Here is a 21,029-nt window from a genome sequence, read left to right as displayed (position 1 = left end):
TTTATGTACGTACGTGTTTTAATTACCCGAGTAAACAAATCAAACACTTTCTTCTTTAAAAGGTATACTCTAGTAGCTTAAGTTGGGTCTATATTTTGCTTAGTGCACAAGGAATTAAGGAGAACACCAATGCAATTAGTTAAATTTGTTAAAAGGTATACGATATGATGTTGATGACCCGGAGATGATAATCTGATGCTCAATGGAATTATTGTAGAAATATAAGATTTTTATGTTTTGAGAGATGGGAGAAAAATATAATAAAATTCCCATGCCCTTCTTTTAAGGGAATAATTGGGGCAAACATAGTGAGTTTACCATATGTTGGTCCCAACTCTGTTGAGCAAGTGTAATCGAAATTTGAAAGTATCCTCTACAGCTATTAACATTTTTATTAAAAAAAATAAAATGATTGTTGCTTGTTTATTTAACACAAACCATCTTTTCTCTTGTAAGCTCTTGGATTTGCATGTTGAAGAAACACTAATCGGTCCCGGGCAGATTACGGATAACCTGGGGGTTAGATGTTTCCCACGAGGGGTTAGACCCGGCAAAGATGGTTCTTCTGATAACCTGCAAAACAGACACCGCGAGCTCGTCACTGAGAAGGGGGGGGTTCCTCCTTGTGACCACCCTCCGGCGTGAGAATCAGACTAGATTGCTCTTGAATATAAATGTATATTGAGATTGCTAGAGCAGATATCAGGTATAATATGTAATACGAGATAGTATATGATGATAAGATGATGAGATGAGATGATCATACCATTTGGGGTATTTATAGCCGAAGGTAGGTTTCCAAGAAGGTATAGCCGGCTGAATAGTATTCCTGTTCTACCAACTGTGGCCTACGCACGTGCCATGCTGGTAGTTGGTGGGTAGGCAGCGGCTGACAGTGACCAGGCCTGCTGTGTACTATTCCTTTTCCACCAACTGCCGGCTATGCACGTGGTATGACAGGAGTTGGTGAGTAGGCAGCGGCTAATAGTGACATACAGTACAAGAGCATGGTGCTCGCCATACTGTTGTCAATGAGCTGTCGTATCTTTGGTCAGATCTTTTGCCCATACCTCGTCAGGTACAGTACAAAAGATCTTCCCGTATCGTACGGACTGGCTTATTTGGGCGGAAGTATTCCCCCTCCCGCCTTTGTGCGGGATTGTTCCCGGCTTTGCTCATTCCTTCAGGTGACAACTGAATTATTGAGAGCTAAGTGCCTTGTGCGTGTAGCTTTGCTGCGCGGGTGGCCTTCCCTGATGGCTTGTATCCGCAGCTGCGGGAACAGGCGGAGTACTTCACCATTGGGAGGCATTTCCTGCGGGAACAGCTTGCGTACTGCGCGTAAGGACGTCACGTCTCTGAGCATGGTGGGTCCTGCGGATCCAGTTGGTTTCTGCGCAGACGTCTCTCTTCAAGGTGAGTCCTGCGGGTCCAACTGGGCTCTGCTGGGACCTACCTCTTCAAGTCCCCCCAGTCCAATGTTCTTCTCATGAATGTTTAATAAAGTGAGGTGAACTTTTGGACTTAAGCAAAGGGTTTTGAAAAGGGTTTAGTTTTAAGGTTTTCCATGGGGATTCTTCCCGCGGAAGTCCTTATGTCACTTGCAGAAATTCCCGACTTTCCTGCTTGATCTTTGGGTATGATGCGGGTAGGTCTGTAACCTCCTCGCAAGTCAGGAGCGTTGAGTCCCACTTGTGTGGATTCTCCATGAGGTTTTGGTAGTTTTGAACATAGTGATCAATTATGTTAAAACCACCAATTCCATCATGGAGCTTCAAACAATGTAGTTCTCGACGTTCCCGCTATGCGGGGATGTTATTCCCGTTTCCGCAAGCATTGCCCAGAAGATCCTTCTTGGTTTCAATTCCCTGCGGAGCGCTAGGTATGTGAAGGGTTTTGCCTTGACACTGTACCCGCACTCGTCTTACGGTTACTTTACTTCCAAGGTATTCCTGGCGTCAATTCCCTGCGGGTGCTAAGTATGTGAAGGGTTTTGCCTTGACACTGTACCCGCACCCGTCTTATAGTTACTTGGTTGCCAAGGTATTCCTGGCGTCAATTCCCTGCGGGTGCTAAGTATGTGAAGGGTTTTGCCTTAACACTGTACCCGCACCCGTCTTATAGTTACTTGGTTGCCAAGGTATTCTTGGCTTCAATTCCCTGCAGGTGCTAAGTATGTGAAGGGTTTTGCCTTGATACTGTACCCGCACCTGTCTTACAGTTACTTGGTTGCCAAGGTAAGGGGTATTTTCCCGCTTACTTTTGAATTTTTTTTTTGAATTTTTTTGAAATTCGAAGAGTTGGTGAAATGATAAGAACAGTCCAAACTGCTGAAACGTCGTGCGACGGTTTCTTCTGACTGTGTCAGGACATGCAGGAAGTTATGGTGACGTGACAGTACCTGGTCATTCCAGACGCTTTTTCAGGCGCGTGGGCGCGATTTTTCGGGCGCATGGCCGCGAAATTAATGGCACGCGTCCTTTCAACAGCTGTTGCCAGCTTGCTTTTTGCCACGTGTCATAGTTTCATTGCACCTTCGATTTCTCTCTCTTTCGCATTAAATTCATCGCATTAATTGCGATTAGTATATAAAGGGGGAGAGGGTCCTTTGTAATCCACACTTTCACTTTTCTCTTCATCTTCAAAACGATTTCCGGCGAATACTCACCTTTTCAGTCGAGCATTCCCTTGAAATCGTTCTCTTCATACGTGCAAGATGTCTTCTCACGATCTTGAGGCTACAGCCCAGGAGGCTGGGGTGTACGCCGATGACAAGAGTACTGCTGGCGAGTGCCAGTGTGCTCTGCCTGTCGATCTATATCAGTACATCGTCAGGAAGTTCATGCTCGAGTCTCTCGAGCCTGAGTTTCCTGAACCTCATCAGACGGTGTATGATGCCCCCAGAGGCAAGATCGGGGTATATGCCGCATTCTTTGTCTATGGGAATCTTAGGTTCCCTTTGACAAAGTTTGTGTACCGTGTCCTAGAGAGGCACGGTGTACACCTGACCGAGGTGCACCCGATGGTGATCGCGAAGATTCGCCACTTCGAGTGGGTGTGCCGGATTCTGGGCGTTGAGCCCTTCGTCGACCGCCTGATGACCTTCTACTTTTGGAGGTGCATCCAGGGGTGGTATACTCTGATAACCCGGATCAAGGGTTTGAAGATTTGCGCAACCGAGCGCAGTTTTCGTTCGTGGAAGCGGGAGTTCTTTTATATCTCCGCTCGCGCCATCCCCCTTGCCATGAAATTTAAGAATGGGCAAGCTCTCCCCAGCCTTCACGCCTCTAACTACCAGGAGGCGGAATGGTTTTCAAAGATTTCCCGAGTCCAATCTCCGGTTTACCGGTTTGCAGAGTCCGGGATGGTGACGCTCGGGATGAGCCGGGTGTGGAAGGATGCGGAGGCGCAAAAGATCCCGATCGTCCTCGAATACGGTTTGAACTCTGTTCCTTACGGTATGCTCTGTTTACTTTGTTTATATAGGTTTGTCTTCTAACTGCTTTTCTTTTATTTCAGAGGGGAACGACTTGCAGTCGCTCCTGTATCCGCGGGAGGCTGACAGTCCCGCTCGGATGGGTACTCGTGCTCTAGATGAGAACGAGTTGCCCATCCTTGAACAGACGGCGGATCGGTTCGTGGAGATCTACCCGCCAGGCCACGAGATCCTGAGCGCCAGGCGGCCAGGTAAGGCGTTATTCAACCCTCGACCCCTGAATGCTGAAACCTCTGCTGGAATTCCTCTAATCTTATGTTCTGATGAGTAATCCGCAGATGGTCCTCCGTTGGTGCGGAAGAAGAAGGCTGCCGGCGGGAAGGGAAAGGCGAAGGTGGCCTCCACTGTCGATCCGGTGCCTCGGTCTGATTCAGAGACCGAGAGCGAGGAGGTGGCGGGGAACCCGGGTGGTGATAGGACCACTGCTCCGGAGGCTGCGACTGTCACCTCCGGAGAGCCCAGGATGACGACGGTGAGCGGCGTAAAGAGGCCGGCTCCATCGGGTTCGTCCCCGCCTGTCCGCACTTTCAGGCTCAAGAAAACCCGTAAGTACAAACTTCCTTTATTTTTAACTTCGTAGCTTTCCATCATTAATACTTATCTTCTTTGCGCAGGAGTGGATGCTACCGCATTCCAGGGTGGAGCGGGGAGGAGTACCTCCGGACCCATGACGGTAGGCTTGGTCAGCCTACCTGAGGCGACGACCCAGGCGGCTGCGCCTGCTTCCGCTGGTTCAGTTGCTTACTCCGTTGAGCCAACTGTTCCAGCTGTGATGACATCACCGCCGGCTGTCAGTGCCATATTTACCGCATCTTTCACTGAGCCGGCGGTTACTTTTTCTGCGCACTCCGCAGCGGCGACCACGGTTGTGAGTTCACCTCCGGTGAGTTCACCTCCGTTGGTTTCTACCGCGGCGGCCTCCATGCCTCCGACGTCGGCAGCTACAGCTGATCCTTCAGGTATGCTTGGGGCTTCTCGCCAACCTCTGCCTCCTTCCCATCTGCCTGACCTCTTGGATGGATTTTCCTTAGGTTCAGGTGATGGGTTTGGCGGCTATCGGCCTGTTGTTGACCCTACAGGTGCGTAGGGTTCTTTTGGCCTTTTTTTTTTTATATCATCTTTTCCTAACTGCTTTTTGTTTTTTGCTGTGTCGGATTCCAATAAAGTGTATGTTCCACGATGGAACATCCGCCGAGGAACAACCCTTCGCACACCTGTGGAGTGCGTGGAGTGGGCTCGTCACGCAGCTCCCAGTGGTGCGTTGGGGGAAGCCATGGCTAGCTACCAGGAGGGTAGGCTAACCAATGAGCTTCGGGTTCTCCTGGCCCGGATGCAGCCGCGCGTCGAGCTGCTTTGTCGTGAAAACGACAAGTTAAAAGCAGCTCGCATTCAAGAAGTAGCTCAGGCGCTGGCTGTCCGGGAGGAGAACAAAAGACTTACCGCAGTGGCTGCGGAAAAGGAGAAGGCCTTCAAGGCCCTCGAGGTTGAAGTTCAGGCCCGGCTCGAGGCCCGTTCCAAGGCTGCCCAAGCTGTTAACGAACAGCTTCGGCTGGCTAAGGAAACTGCACGGAACGCAACCGAGAGGGCCACCAAGGCTGAAGCTGTTGCTGAGCCTCTACGCGTGGAGAATGAGGAGCTTAAAGCCAAATTAGAGGCTCTCCAGCAGGCTCATGATGCCTTGGCGATGGAAGACGCCAAAAAGCTCCAAGAGATCTTGGACCAGAGGGGGGTGCTTGACCACACTGAGCGGAAGCTAAAGGGCGTCGAAGAGGCTGCGGCTAAAGAAGTGTTGCTTGCCAACCTTAACAAAAGTGAAGCCGAACGCGCCCGTAACCAAGCTCAAGCTGCCCTCCAGGAGACTCTGGTTGCCAAGGAATGGCTTCTTCGAGAAGCGTTTTCTCAGGTAAGCTTAGCTTCATAATGTCTTCACGCTTTTCTTTGTAAATAGAAAAGGTTTTGATACTTGTATATTTTTTCTTTTTTGTAGGTTGTGCATCGGGTCTTCGCGGATACGTCTTATGACGATGCTATGAGCGCAGCCCTCAACGCTTCTCATGAGGATGGGGAAAAGGCCGGCTTCCTGCTTGGTCTAGGGTTCGTTGAGAAAGGCATCCCGCCTTCCAACTTCCCTTTATTTGATGTGGATACTGAAGCTGTATACGACCAAGCAGTGAATCAATATGCCGCCTTCCCGCATCCGGTGGTGGAGAAGGTGAACGAAGCTGCTGCTGCTGCTGATGGGTTAGCTATCCTTAAAGCTTTCCTTGAACCGCCACGCTCTACTGATGGTGCTGGTCCAAGTGGAAGTGGCCCTGAAGCTTGATCTTGAAGATCCCTTCCCACTGTTAGGATAGGTTTAGCTTGTATAGATTTATATTCTTGCAGGCGGGTAGTTACCCGGCCATTCTTGTAATGAATATTATGAAATATAAATCTTTATGCGGGTAAGACCGCTATTTTCACTGGATTACTTGCTTTATAAACGTTATATGACTTGCATACTTTAGTTTAAATTAGCAATTTTCCAAGTGTTTAGAATAAGTTAACCTTTGAACGTGGTAGATAATATGTTGAAGTTTTGCTTCCTCTTTCGTGATTGTGCGGGTAGGACCGTCACTTGCACTTAGTATGATGGCTAAACTTTACCTATATCTGACCTGCGTGGAGGTTTTCCTCATCTTTTTAGAAATTTCTAAGTGTTTAGGATAAGTTAACCTTTGAACGTGGTAGATAATAGGTTGAAGTTTTGCTTCCTCTTTCGTGATTATGCGGGTAGGACCGTCACTTGCACTTAGTAGGATGGCTAAACTTTACCTATATCTGACCTGCTGGAGGTTTTCCTCATCTTTTTAGAAATTTCTAAGTGTTTAGGATAATTTAACCTTTGAACGTGGTAGATAATAGGTTGAAGTTTTGCTTCCTCTTTCGTGATTGTGCGGGTAGGACCGTCACTTGCACTTAGTAGGATGGCTAAACTTTACCTATATCTGACCTGCGTGGAGGTTTGCCGTTTTTTGGGTTTATGCGGGTTCTGCCGCCTTCCCCACGCAACGACTTTTCACGTAATTATGCGGTGAAAACCGGCATATCCGTGTTAAATAAATTAACCGTTCGACGCGCGGTTGTTAATAGGTTAGTGTTCAGTTTCCTCTATCATGATTCATGCGGATAGACCGGCACTTTCATTTAGTGGGATGACTGAACTTTACCCTTAACAGACCTGCGTGAAGGTTTGCCGTTTTTTTTTTTTTTTTGGGTTTATGCGGGTTTTGCCGCCTTCCCCACGCAACGACTTTCACACATGTATGCGGTGAAAACCGGCATCAGTGTTGAAAGTTCATAAGTATAAATGTAAAATCATCAGCGTCGATGTTCTAAGGAGAATCATTTCCATTAGAAGTGGCTCTGGGCCTTTTCTTTACAAATTTGGAATTGATCTACATGCAAACTGTGTAATTGAGCTCCCTTCCATGTTGTTGGGATGGGAGTGCCATCGAGCCGATATGCACCTGGTTCGGGATCTCGTTGTTTATGCAGTATGTAGTCTCCAACATTGAAGCTGCAATTTTATTCGTGTTTTCCCCAACTGGGGTTCTACACGCATCAGCCTGCTCAGCGTTCATTGCGCCACGAGGTGCGCGAGCGTCCCATCTCTGACAAATGCTTCGACCATGTCCTTTACGTCTGTGCATTCTTCAGTGTTGTGGCCTTTTGTCCTGTGAAAGTCACAGTATTTGCTCCGATCAGCATTGTGACGATGTCGGATTATTGGAGCCTTTGGCCATGGGAGCTCCTCAGTGGCGAATATCTCGGTGACGCTCTTGGTGAGTGGCGTCCATCTGGAGTTCTGGTTTGACTGTACGTTATCCCTTCCGCCTAACCGATGTTGCAAGCCGGATGAGGTGTCAAAGTTTACCCTTGACTGCCAAATGCCTAGCTTCCGCTTTTTGTTTAGTCGGGCGGTAAGGACGTTGTCTTCTCTTGTTTTCTGGGTGTAGAGGTTTGTGCTCTGGGGGAGATCTCTACCCAGTTGCTTCTCCGTTTCCGCAAAGCGTTTTGCTGCTGTCATGATGGCATCCCATGTGGATGGCATGCCATCTTTACCCGTTAAGGTGCGGATGAGCTCTGGGTCGTTCGCGCCCTGGATGAAAGCAGCGCGAACAAGATCTTCGCTGATATTACCCAGACTTAGCTTCTTTGAGTTGAAGCGAGTGATGAAGTCTAGCAAAGATTCATCTTCCTCTCGAATGCATTTGAGGATTGTCCATTGCTCTTCGGTATACTTTCTTGGTTGGCTGAAGTGTTGGCTAAATTTTTGCTGGAAGTCTTCCCAACCGTAGATGTGGTGGACCGGTAGACGATCAAACCACGCTCTAGCTGGCCCAACAAGCGTCATTTGGAACATGTAACACCACGTAGGTTCCGTCCAACTACTGACGGTTGCCCCCGCTATGAACCTGTTCAAATGATCGTCTGGATCAGATATACCATCGTAAGTGCCGATGTTGGACATCTGTTTGGCACTTTTCGGGACGATTGCTTCCGCAATGTCCTTTGCAAATTTGGACGTTCCCGCCTTTGCAGCATTTGGTGTAAATGCTTTCGAGAAGTCACGTGGATTTCCACCTGTGTTTTTTGGTTTGAAGGTTTCTTCAAAACGCCTTCTCGGTTCGTAGTCCGTTTCCTTACGCTTCCCTTTCGCCCTATGACGAGGGTTTGCGTCACTATCGGATTCCTCCGAATCATCGTCAAAGTATACAAATTCAACAGCCTGTTGGAGTAAACGTAAGCGTTCATCCAACTCAGCTTGGGATTCTTTTTGACGTGCTTCCGCCCACGCTTTAATTTCATCGAGTGTTTGGCGGGGGAGCCTCGTTCGTTCTCTCTCTAACCGGGTATCGGTGAATCCTAGTGAGCGATTATTTACTGCACTTGCCCCAGCTTGGGTAACTGGGGTAGTGTTCGTAAAATTTACTGCACTTGCCCCGGCTTGGGTAACCGGGGTAGTGTTCGTAAAAACTGTGTAGTCGCCGGTATTCCCCCCAGTAGCTGGGGTTGTGGTTACCAGGGTTTCTTTAACCATCTTTCCAGAAGTTTGAAAAAACTGAAAAGAAATGAAGTTCTAGCTTTGTCCCACAGATGGCGCCAATGAAGAAACACTAATCGGCCCCGGGCAGATTACGGATAACCTGGGGGTTAGATGTTTCCCACGAGGGGTTAGACCCGGCAAAGATGGTTCTTCTGATAACCTGCAAAACAGACACCGCGAGCTCGTCACTGAGAAGGGGGGGTTCCTCCTTGTGACCACCCTCCGGCGTGAGAATCAGACTAGATTGCTCTTGAATATAAATGTATATTGAGAGATTGCTAGAGCAGATATCAGGTATAATATGTAATACGAGATAGTATATGATGATAAGATGATGAGATGAGATGATCATACCATTTGGGGTATTTATAGCCGAAGGTAGGTTTCCAAGAAGGTATAGCCGGCTGAATATTATTCATGTTCTACCAACTGTGGCCTACGCACGTGCCATGCTGGTAGTTGGTGGGTAGGCAGCGGCTGACAGTGACCAGGCCTGCTGTGTACTATTCCTTTTCCACCAACTGCCGGCTATGCACGTGGTATGACAGGAGTTGGTGAGTAGGCAGCGGCTAATAGTGACATACAGTACAAGAGCATGCTGCTCGCCATACTGTTGTCAATGAGCTGTCGTATCTTTGGTCAGATCTTTTGCCCATACCTCGTCATGTACAGTACAAAAGATCTTCCCGTATCGTACGGACTGGCTTATTTGGGCGGGAGTATTCCCCCTCCCACCTTTGTGCGGGATTGTTCCCGGCTTTGCTCATTCCTTCAGGTGACAACTGAATTATTGAGAGCTAAGTGCCTTGTGCGTGTAGCCTTGCTGCGCGGGTGGCCTTCCCTGATGGCTTGTATCCGCAGCTGCGGGAACAGGCGGAGTACTTCACCATTGGGAGGCATTTCCTGCTGGAACAGCTTGCGTACTGCGCGTAAGGACGTCACGTCTCTAAGCATGGTGGGTCCTGCGGATCTAGTTGGTTTCTGCGCAGACGTCTCTCTTCAAGGTGAGTCCTGCGGGTCCAACTGGGCTCTGCTGGGACCTACCTCTTCACATGTCAAGTGACAAAATCATGTGGATGCATGGACCTTGATCTAATTGTATATGCACGTTGATCTGGTTTCTTCTTTATTTGGTTAGGGTTATACGATGAAATTGATTTATGTTCGATAAGAACCCATGAAAAGATATTCAACTCAATTTTCTCAGAGATGCTATCTAAATAAGATAATTCAAGTTTGATGATTTCCAAAAATCATTCCATCATCATGAAGAGTTAATGATTAGCATCTAAAATCATGAAAGTTTCAATAACCAAAATGGCTTACGTTAATTTAACTAACATAAATTGAAAGAAGAAATATGCATAAGAGCATTCACGTCTCATCCTCTATAATTATGTTTGGGGAGTTTGCAAATTATAGGGTTAGGTTGTGAGTGATTGTGAGTGTAAATTATAGGGTGAATAGAGAAATGTAGTGATTTTTTGTAAATTTGGGGAAACATTTTGAAACATTGTTTGCCCCTATTTATTTTTTAATATTTGTTGGATTGGTTATGAGTAGAGGAGAGAGAAAACTGTAATGATAAATGTATAAAAAATATTATTTAATTGAACATGAGAGAGAAATGTAGTATTTTTAGTGTAATTATACAGATAGGGATGTAGAATGGGATGGGAATACTCTAATAATAAGTTAATACTAAGTTTTGGAATTTGTTTCTTTTAAATAAACTGGTCTATTATTATAAATCCTTTTATTAGAACTAGAAATAGCTAGAATGATAGCAGAACAATGACGAGACTTCGAATAAAAAGTTATAAAAACAACAAAACATTTGAATTAGAATTAGAATTAGAAAATAAAATAAGAATAGCAAATTCGAGTGTTATTATAAGAGCATTTTTAATAGGTTTTCTATACTCATCTCTGTTTCTAAAATTTAGAAAAAACATCTAAATAACCACTCCAACCAATTCTCTATCTCCAAACTTCATTTTTAAATTTTAGTGAAATTTTATAGGAAATCTCCAAATTTAGAGTGCTTCTACAACACTCCATTTGCAACTGCCCTTTTATATGCAAACCAAAAACATATAGAGATAGGAATGAAGAATAGGTTGAAGAAGGTTCGTACAAAATGATGTATAAATTAAAAAAATTGTGTTTTTTGGTTAAATTTAAAAGACAGAGTTAGGGAATTTAAAATTGGACAGTGGAAGGTATTTGAATATTTATTTATTATTAAAAATAATATTAAGGAATGAAATGGATAATTGGGGTGCCTGCCAGTAGTTGCCACCAGCTAAGCCTTCCGACATCGACTTCACAACAACTACTGCTACTACTACTAATGCGTACTTGACCACCATATATACTTTACTCCGTTACACTCTCATCCATCATCACCCTCATTCAACCTTTATTATTATTATTATCATTCATTCACAATGGAGTACGGTAGGCTTGGCAAGTACCAGCCGGGTAGAAACCGACCCGACGCCCCATTAAAACCACACAACTACCCGACACCCACACCCACTCCCATTTCCAAACTCAAGCTTCTCTCCCTCTTCGCTTTCGCTCTCATTATCGTTTCCCTCGTGTCGGTGGGCCTTGTCGTCCGTTACCGAACCCGACCCGATACACCCCACGGATCCACCCATCCCCGACCCACGGAAGCCATGTCACGCGTCTGCAGCCGGACTCGTTACCAAAACCTCTGTCTAAACTCGCTAGTAAACTTCCCAGGCTCCTCTGGCGCGTCGGACAAAGACATGATCCACATTTCGGTGAACATGACGCTACAGCGCGTGGGGAGAGCGTTGTACACGTCAGCCGATATTAGCAACCTCCAGATGAGTACACGTGTACGCTCCGCTTACGAGGACTGTCTTGAGCTCCTTGAGGAATCCGTTGACCAGCTCTCACGCTCGCTTTACTCCGTGGCGCCTGGTCAAACTAGTAAAAAAGGATCGACTCAGGATGTGATGACGTGGCTGAGCGCGGCGCTGACGAATCAGGACACGTGTACGGAGGGACTGGCGGAGGTGGAAAACGGTTACGTGAAGCGGCAGATGGATGAGAAGCTGAAGGACTTGTCGAAGCTGGTGAGTAATTGTTTGGCGATTTACGCGGCGGCGACTGACGGAGGTGATTTTGATGGAGTGCCGATACAGCACCGGAGAAGGAGGTTGATGGCGTACCCGGAGTGGTTCAGTCGGAAGGAGAGGCGGTTGCTGCAGATGCCGGTGGCCGGAATCAAAGCGGATATTGTGGTGTCGAAGGATGGAAATGGGACGTGTAAGACCATTGCGGAGGCGATTAAGAAGGCGCCTGAGAATAGTACCCGGCGGATCATAATCTACGTAAAGGCAGGAAGGTAAAAGATATTAATGCTAGTAGAATCCGGTATTAATAAAATTAACATACTAAACATATAAATAATATTACAGTTAACATACTAAATGTATAAATAATATTACAGTTTAAAAACTAGAGTATAAAATTAAACTAGTAGATTAACCAAAGTTACTATCATTAAAAGTTCACACATTCACAATAAAACTTTTCTACTTTCACTAACACTTTTTGGAAGCAAGATAAAACGCGTTATTTTCCTTTTTGAAAGTTTATTCACGTGCATTAAATATTGTTATGTTCTTAAATATTCTAGAGGAGCTCCAATCAAGTCTTTCTTTGTGAAACTTAAGATTATAATATTTTTTTGGTTGGTTAGAGTTATAAATGATAATGATTTTAAAATAGTAATCTAGGAGTGGATGCCAAGTGTAAAAATGTGGAGTAACTTTTAGTTCGTTAATTAAAAAGTCTCCTACTTTAAATACATAGGAGGAGGGGAGATAGGGGCAATCATGGATTGTTTTTGTTGAATGTTATTATTATTATTATTATTATTATGTAGATAGAAGATTTGGTTAAGTTGGAAGTAATAATTATGCAATAAGTCTTTTAACTAACAAATGCTACCTAATTTTTGTTTTAAGCAAAACTTATTATATTATTATAAGGTGGGTGTGACATATCAAGAAATCTTGAAATTCTTTTATAACGAATTAAAGTGAGTTTGGACGTGGACGTAAAACACTAGTAAATGATGGATGGATTGGTAACTGTTTGAATTAATAATAATAATAATAGGTACGAAGAAGATAATCTAAAAGTGGGAAGGAAGAAGACGAATTTGATGTTCATAGGAGATGGAAAGGGTAAAACAGTGATTACTGGAGGAATAAATGTAGTGGTTAATAATGTCACTACTTTCCACACAGCCTCTTTCGGTAATTATTCCTTTCTTTTCTTTTTTTCGTTTTGGACCCTATTTCTCATTTTGGATCAAAAAGTAAAAAGTAGCAGGCTAGACTACTTATATCCAACTAGGGGCCCATTTTACATTGGAGTTATTATAGAATAAACAATATTAATGTTATTATTATAGAATAAACCAAATTTCATTATAATAGATATATAAAATTAATATATCATTAAATAATAAAAGCTGTATAACAATACACTCTTATTAATATATTTTCTTTTTTATAACCACCACATGATTTAACATAATATCTTGAAGAGTGGTGGATGGAAATTGAAGGATATAGAACATAAATAAAGGAAGTCAGTCACATTATTTTTGTGGGGGTATCCAATGCAATATTATGCAAGGATGGTCTAAAGTTTTTAAATCTTTTATGGAGTAATTATTTACACCCACCCCTTCCATTCTTGTCTATTAAACCCGTCTAACTTAATGTTGGTACGGTGTTATCATTTCTTTTTAACCTTTTTATTTGAATTATTGGTTTTAAAAACTATAACCTAAGTTTTAATGGACATTCAACTCAACTCAAAATAAAATTGATACCACATGTTGGATTAAAAACTAATAAATGTTTTTCTATTGAAACGAGCACATATATATTGATTGGAAACAAAAAGCCTTTTTCTAATAGCGATAGATTGATATTACTACTTTATTCATTGCTATACATTATTAAATGTTATCAGATTCTACATCTTTAATTAATATTAATGATATTGTCTTGTTTTGTAAATTTCCGCAAACAGCTGCCACCGGTACTGGTTTCATTGCAAGAGATATGACCTTCGAGAACTATGCCGGCCCTTCCAAACACCAAGCCGTGGCGTTGCGTGTCGGTGCCGACCGATCAGTTGTGTACCGTTGCAACATCATAGGGTATCAAGACACGTTATACGTCCACTCGCAACGCCAGTTTTTCCGTGAATGTGATATTTATGGCACGGTCGATTTTATCTTTGGCAATGCGGCTGTCGTGTTCCAAAACTGCAGCATGTATGCAAGAAAACCAATGCCTCTCCAAAAGGTCACTATTACAGCTCAAAACCGGAAAGACCCAAATCAAAACACTGGAATCTCGATCCACGCTTGTCGGCTTTTAGCCCAACCGGATATGGAGGCGGCCAAAGGTAGTTTTTCGACGTATCTTGGGCGTCCGTGGAAGCTTTACTCACGGACCGTGTACTTGCAAACTTACATGGGTGACCACATCCACCCTAGGGGTTGGCTAGAGTGGAATGCAACATTTGCACTAGACACATTGTACTATGGTGAGTATATGAACTATGGGCCGGGTGGGGCCATCGGTCAGCGGGTCAACTGGCCGGGTTATCGGGTGATTACCACGACAGTAGAGGCGAGCCGGTTCACGGTGGGTCAGTTTATATATGGGTCGTCATGGTTACCTTCCACTGGAGTTGCATTTTTAGCTGGTCTATCTGAATAATAGTTTATTTTTAGTAATTGACATTGAAAAATATTTGTGGATTTATATTTATAGGTGGTAAAAATAAACAAAAACATGCATGTAAAACGTCCCATGTTAGTTGCAAGCAACTTAAACATCGTACCACAGTATGAATTACTTACTTGTATTATAACTATAACTATTCATGTGTACGTACGTCGATTCAATTAATATTTTGATTGAGTCAAGATTCTAATAAATAGTAGGTAGATTTGTCAAAGATCATGTTCTTATGGTCCCCATATTTTTTTGTCCGGTATTTATAATGTGATCAGTAATTTAAATGCAACGTTAAATTGGTTGTGGCCTTGTGCTTTCATTGGAATTTTGAATATCCATCGGATTTAAATCTTTAAATCTAACACGGTGTGTGTGTTTTAGTAACGCTGTTTACTTGCTACTATATCTGACTTTTCTATTGTAATCAGATCATTTTTTAACAATTTATATACTATATAATATAGTTACAAAACATTCTTTTAAAACAATGATGGTAATTCTTCAATGTAAAGGAATTCAGGAGACAGTAAAATGCATATTAGTTAATGATTATGGATGAGGGGCCTTTGAATTGTTGAAACTAATATTATATTAAAGAAGTTGATAGTAAAGTCATGTTTCGAGGACTATATAAGAGCATTCACATCAGGTTTTTAAAAACTTTGTGAGAGAAATCTCTAAAAGATTTTAGAGAATGGTAAGTGTTTGTGAATAGATGAGAGAGAAAATTTAAAAAGATGGGTAAATTTGGAGAAGCACTGTTCATCTTTTATTTATTTTTTAATAAAGATGTAAAAAATTATTATTTAATTGTATATAAGAGAGAAAATATAGTGTTTTTTATTGTAATTATAGAGATGGAGATGGAGAATGTGATGTGAATGCTCTAAAAGAATTTTCTTTTTTTTTTCTCTTTAACATATCACGATATAAAGCCCAAACAAAATAACTATATCCTTGCTTCTTCATTAAATTAACTTGCTTGAAAGTTACAAAAGTATTAAACTAAAATGAAGACATATTATAAGTACTAGCTATTTTAATTGTCCATAAATCCGTGTTAACTTCTCTAGACATATTGTATATATCTTTTGATTAATATAAACTGGTACTTATATTAATTTGCTTGGAAAAAGACTAGAATATAAGATAATAAAGCAACCCAATAATTTAAAAATGTCTTTGTTGAAGTATTAAGATACAAAAAAAGTTCATTTTTAAAATGTTTACAACCTCCACACATTCTCTAGTTCTCTAGTATAATTTTTGAAAAAATAAAAATAAAAAAATAAAATATTTGAATAAACGATAAGAGTGGTTGTGACATTAAATGGACAAGTGTATTTGAAGGACAGACCCACCAATCCACTTGCAAGTTGCCTTACACATCACAACACCATCAGCATACTATCACATCTTTAGGATTCATTCATACATCATTTATTTTGCTAAAACCTTTCAAACCAAGTCCAGTGATTTTTCGCAATCGTTTCATTTTATTTTATTGTGTAGGATGCAGTTAACAAGGGAAACAAAAAAAGATATACATAAATTATAAAAAAAAAAAAGGCGGCGGCTAGTACCATTCCTCATTCCATCATAAACTCCTCTGAATGAAGTCCCATATCCTTTCTTCCATGTATAGCCGATCCTTAAACGGCCGAGGCATATGCCGTGCATCCGGGAATATCAACAACTCATAACCCTTTCGAGCTCCCACCAAAGCGTTAACAAGCCTAGCAGTATGCCTAAAATGCACATTCTCATCAATCAACACATGAACCAGCAGCAGCTTTCCCTTCAGCCCGTCCACATGCTTCATCACCGACCCATATGAATACCCCGATTTATTGTCATCAGGCATGCCCATGTACTTTTCTGTATAAAACGAATCATACCCGTCCCAGGAAGTCACAGGCTCACCAGAAACAGCACACTTGAAAACGTCGGGAAACCTTGAAAGAGAGATGGCGGAGAGGTATCCACCGTAGCTCCAACCGTACATTCCAATTTCCCATGTTTTTGCCAGCCCTTCTTTCACAAGCCAATCCGCCCCAACAACCTGATCCTCGGCATCAAAACGTCCAAAGTTTTGCTTCAACGCACCTTCAAATGCTAAACCTCTTCGCGAACTGCCCCTGTTATCCATCTGAATACCAACATATTATTAATTTCAACTAATTCTACTTAAAAAGATATATATACATACAAGATTTCTACAAAGGGGAACAAAAATGAGAAGGATGAAAAGGATTTCTAGCCACAAAAAAAACCCCTCAAAAAAATTTAAAAAAAAATAAATAAAAAAATCATAACTCAAAATTTAATAAAAAAACGAAAAAGGTAAAAACAAAAAAATGTTTCCACCGTCTTTCTCGTTCTCATAAAAACACACACACACACACAATGGTAAGTGAAAAAAATCGTGTCTTTTTGTTCATCATTGTGTTTTGTGTTTATTTTCGTCATTGATTGTGTCTTTTTTCCTTGACATTGTGTCTTTTTTTTCTTTATATTGTGTTATATTACTCAACATTGTGCTATATTTTGTTCGCCATTGTGTTATATTTTGCGATTTATTGTGTCTTTTTTTAGTTATAATTGTGTCTTTTGTTCATTTTCGTCATTGTGTCTTTTCGTCAATTTTTTTTTATTTTTTTAGTTTTTTTTATATTTTCAGTTATGATTTTTTATTATTTTTTTTTAATTTATTTTTAAGGGGTTTTTTGTGTGGTCACAAATCCTTCTCACACTTCTCATTTCTGTCTCCCTTTGTATTTTAACTTTACCCTATACATACAATTTAATATATATCTACATTTAAATGCTGAGGGCTAACCTTCCATACTAGAACGCCTTTACTTCTAAGAAACTGAGCTCGCATATCAACCGTGTTGGACCAAGAATCACTGACAAGCTGTGCACCAGGACCACCATACACAGAAATCATAGTTTTGTAGGGAGGCGGCCCAAACTTTTCCTCATCGGGTTTATATAAAGCCCCGTATAAAGCGGTGCCGTCTTTTGCTTTAATTTGGAAAATCTTTGGAGGCTCAAGTTGCAGCTTCTTAACTCTCGGAATCGTAGACGCCTGTTGCTCGTAAAGAGGCATAATCAGGGTTCCATCATGCAAGGAGCGAAGCGATACCGTTGGAGGTGAATCCAGAGATTCATGAACATCTACAAATTTCTGCATTTGATGATCGAGGACGACAGAGTATTTTCCTTTACCATGGGTCAACTTCACCGGTGCTGCCACTTCATACTCTGGGAACAGTGCTGCCCGATACATATGACGCTCGAGGGGTCCGTCCAGAGTTCCGGTAAAATATATAAAATTTGATGCTTCGTCTACCCCGACAATCTGCTCTACCATCCAATCACCTTGTGTAATCGGTCCCATGCAGATGCCGTCTTCATCATGAAGATATAAATGTCTAAATCCTGTTTTTTCACTTGCCCAAAGAAAGCTATTTCCTTATCCAAAGGTGTGAAACAATCATGCAAATTGACCCACGTGTTGTGTTCTTCGACCAAGATACATTTTCCCTGTCCCGTTTTAATATCGAATCTAATGACCTTCAGTTTGGTATGAGACCTGTTTAACACCTGTGCAACGAGAGTGTTTCCATTAATCCAGTTGACTCTGGCCAAATATTCGTCATCGAAGTTCGACCCGCAGCGAAGATCCATCCAGGTCACGGGTCCCCCAATAACGGGAACGACCCCGAGAAGAACCTTGACATTTGTGGCCCCTGCAAAAGGGTAAGCATGCTCCTCCTGAGCCTCCGAACCAACACTACTTTTACCCTGGTGCATGATTCTGTAAAGAGGTATCTCTGATGAATCCACCTCTGTAAATGCTATGTATTTACTGTCTGGTGACCACCAGTAACCATTCTTTCGCTCCATTTCTTCCTACAATTTGCAAATTTAGAGTCACTTATCATTTCTAACTATACTAACAAACTTTGTGGTGGAGTTTGACTGATTGCTTTTGATAAATATATTCAATGCTTTACAGTGTATCTCATGATTCAAGAAGTGCCAAAACAAAATATAATGGTTGTGTGTGTGGATGAATGGAACAAGAATATCTCACCTGTGCTATGTACTCAGCAACAGCATGCGTCTGTAAAAAACAACAAAAGGTTAATGACATGTCTATCTTGAACAAGCTATTCAAAAGGATAAAACTTTGCATTTAATACTCATGATGTGCAGTAAAAAAAATTTATAGGATCCTTGTTAACCAATCAAAATTGACTATAAATTATATATCACCTTCAATATATTTGCTTATGTGTACACAGAGTTTACACAATGTCATTATTCTTAGCAAGGGATTACACACAAGTTTGTGCATTTGTTGACATAAAACACTTATTTTGGATATTCCCAACATCATCAAATGCGGTTATAACAACTTCAAATCTAACAAACACACCCAACATCATCAAATGCGGTTATAACAACTTAAAACAACACTTATTTTGGATATTCCTAATCAACTGACACATCAAAAACAGAGTCATACTAATAACCTAAATGTGCAATGTGCATAACTAACCTTGGTAGTCCCGTTAGCGCCAGACGTCAATCGTTTAGACCTGTTGTACAAAAGATCCAATGCATTGAGTTCATGGTTTTTAACATAAGCAAGCATAGTACCATCCGGTGACAGATGAGGATCAACAATTGGGGAGGAATCGGCAGGAAGCTTAAGCTGTGGTTGCGAAGAACGGTCCATAAAATATATCTGCGCAAAAAACAAAACAAATATTTAAACTTTCACGTAATTCAGTCATAATATAACAGACGAGCATACGAACCCCTGCAGGCAAAGGCACCATAATTGTGGTCTTTTTGGAGGTGGTGTTGACCCGTGTGACTCCCTTGCTCTTTCTCTCCTAAACTTCTCTTCCTGTGATAAATTATCCTCGTCAAGGCCGCCATCGGGAGGAGGTCTTGCTTACGAGCGGTGAGATCAAAGACGAAGACTTTCCGGTTGATCGGGACTAAACAGGTAGGATATAAGGTTATCGTCGGGGCTGAAATTAACGGAAGTGGGAGCGTCGTCCTGCACTATTTGGTCAATAGAAAAGGACCAGTAGTATTATTATCTGGTGGAGAGACATATTGCAATTGGAGTATTTAAGCTTCTTGTTGCTGTTATTGTTTTCAGCAGATTGCATCACAATTGTCGTGTTTAGGAAAACATTGGGATCAATAGCAATTGGAGTGAATGTGAGTTTGCCCTAGATAGATAGATATGTTAATTGAATCGAATTGAAAACCCTGAAACTGTAATGAATCAAATGGTATGCAAAGCAAGAACCTTTAAGGGTTTGTGATCGGGCGTGACATCGACGGTGACACAAGATTTAGATTTGGAGTCGCACGTTGAAACACAACACAACTAAACACAACTCAACACGACTCCGATAGTCAAACACATCTTTCCCTAATTAACATATATACATTATACTAGACGGGGGGTGCCCGCACGATGCTGTGGGAAACCAAAATCTTAGTAATCATGTAACAATTACGGATGTTGAAAATTCGTTTGAAATCTTGAGAACGTTTAAACCAATCGCCACTTTTGATTAGCTGGTTTCTGAATGTTCAAACCATAGAAAGCAGTTCGGTTTACGGTTTATACCAAAAATAGGCCATATAAAACTGGACTGGACTGTAAACTTATTATTGAAACTCAATGCGTGAAACCAAACCATTAGTAACGATTCAGTTTAAATTTTCGATGCTTTAGTTTTCATTTTCAATGAAAAAAAATCAAACTAACGGTTTAGCTCACTATTTAACTTAGAAACCGTTAAAACTGAATTGTGAACGCCTATATGTAACATGTTAATTTTTTTAATTGAAAATAACTATAGTAATACCATACCCAAATTAAAGACAATAAAATGCTCGTTTTTATGGTGTAATTTTAAAAAAAATGTATTAGCGTATGAAAAAATTACGGCCGTTGGAAAATCGTTGATGGGAAGTTGGTTACAATTAAAATAAAAAAGAATATATAGGTAAAGATGAAGGTTCAAAGTTGTAATAATTTTTTAAATTTACAAAAGTTGAGTAAAGATGAGGGGGGCAATGTTGTAACTTTTTTCATGTATATTTTCTAATGGACAAGTTTGTCCCTATCTTACATGCTATTAAATGTGTACCTTAAGCTTTACAAGTTGTGAATTACTTAAAATGTAGGTGTCTTAATTTGCCCATATTTCATGCATTATATATAGTATAGATTTAACTAGGTTAGATGAGGGATGCAATGGATCGGGTTTGGGTCAGGTTTTGTCGAGTTTTAATCGGGTAATTACTAGTCCGGTTTTGGGTTTTTAATCGGGTTGTCAAGATACTCGTTGGATATACCCGGCCAAGAACCCGTCTTGATTTATTATGTTTACAAAATATAACTAATTGATTGCAAATAATGATTGCCATAAAAATAAAATGCCTAAGTAATTGTCATAAACAAATTTCAACAAATATAGAAAATTTATGTCTGGTACATAGGGTAGATAGCAAGGCCGTCTTCGAACACAATACCACAGAGCGAGAGAGAGAGCCTTCGCTTACCTGTTTAACCGTGCCCTCCTATCACACCTAG

General features: G+C 41.6%; 1 protein-coding gene and 1 pseudogene across 2 annotated transcripts; one reads left to right on the top strand and one right to left on the bottom strand.

The window, feature by feature from the left end:
• The first annotated feature begins 11,024 nt into the window (after positions 1 to 11,024).
• LOC143566226 (putative pectinesterase/pectinesterase inhibitor 34) lies at positions 11,025 to 14,612 on the top strand. Its single transcript, XM_077052976.1, has 3 exons — positions 11,025 to 11,967; positions 12,747 to 12,886; positions 13,674 to 14,612. Exons 1-3 carry the CDS (start codon positions 11,036 to 11,038, stop codon positions 14,369 to 14,371), a joined length of 1,770 nt encoding a protein of 589 aa, XP_076909091.1. The 5' UTR covers positions 11,025 to 11,035; the 3' UTR covers positions 14,372 to 14,612.
• A 1,084-nt stretch (positions 14,613 to 15,696) lies between these two features.
• Positions 15,697 to 19,639, bottom strand: LOC143566225 (uncharacterized; annotated as a pseudogene). Its single transcript, XR_013141205.1, has 5 exons — positions 19,225 to 19,639; positions 18,963 to 19,151; positions 18,495 to 18,524; positions 17,232 to 18,310; positions 15,697 to 16,541 (listed from the first exon to the last, which is right to left on the bottom strand). The product of XR_013141205.1 is annotated as an uncharacterized LOC143566225 (transcript).
• Between the last annotated feature and the right edge of the window lie 1,390 nt (positions 19,640 to 21,029).

This window comes from Bidens hawaiensis, unplaced genomic scaffold, assembly GCF_021521415.1.
Source record: "Bidens hawaiensis isolate Kalapana, Puna unplaced genomic scaffold, B.hawaiensis_p1.1 tig00022752_1, whole genome shotgun sequence".
Classification (NCBI taxonomy): domain Eukaryota; kingdom Viridiplantae; phylum Streptophyta; class Magnoliopsida; order Asterales; family Asteraceae; genus Bidens; species Bidens hawaiensis.
The sequence above is the reverse complement of the archived record's forward strand: the minus strand, read 5'-3'. Positions and strand labels throughout refer to the sequence as shown.

Excerpts from the sequence above, each read along its gene's own strand:
- LOC143566226 (XM_077052976.1), top strand. The coding sequence starts at position 11,036 with ATGGAGTACGGTAGGCTTGGCAAGTACCAGCCGGGTAGAAACCGACCC. Across the intron at positions 11,968-12,746 it reads ATCTACGTAAAGGCAGGAAG|GTACGAAGAAGATAATCTAA; the intron begins GTAAAAGATATT and ends TAATAATAATAG. Across the intron at positions 12,887-13,673 it reads TTTCCACACAGCCTCTTTCG|CTGCCACCGGTACTGGTTTC; the intron begins GTAATTATTCCT and ends TTCCGCAAACAG.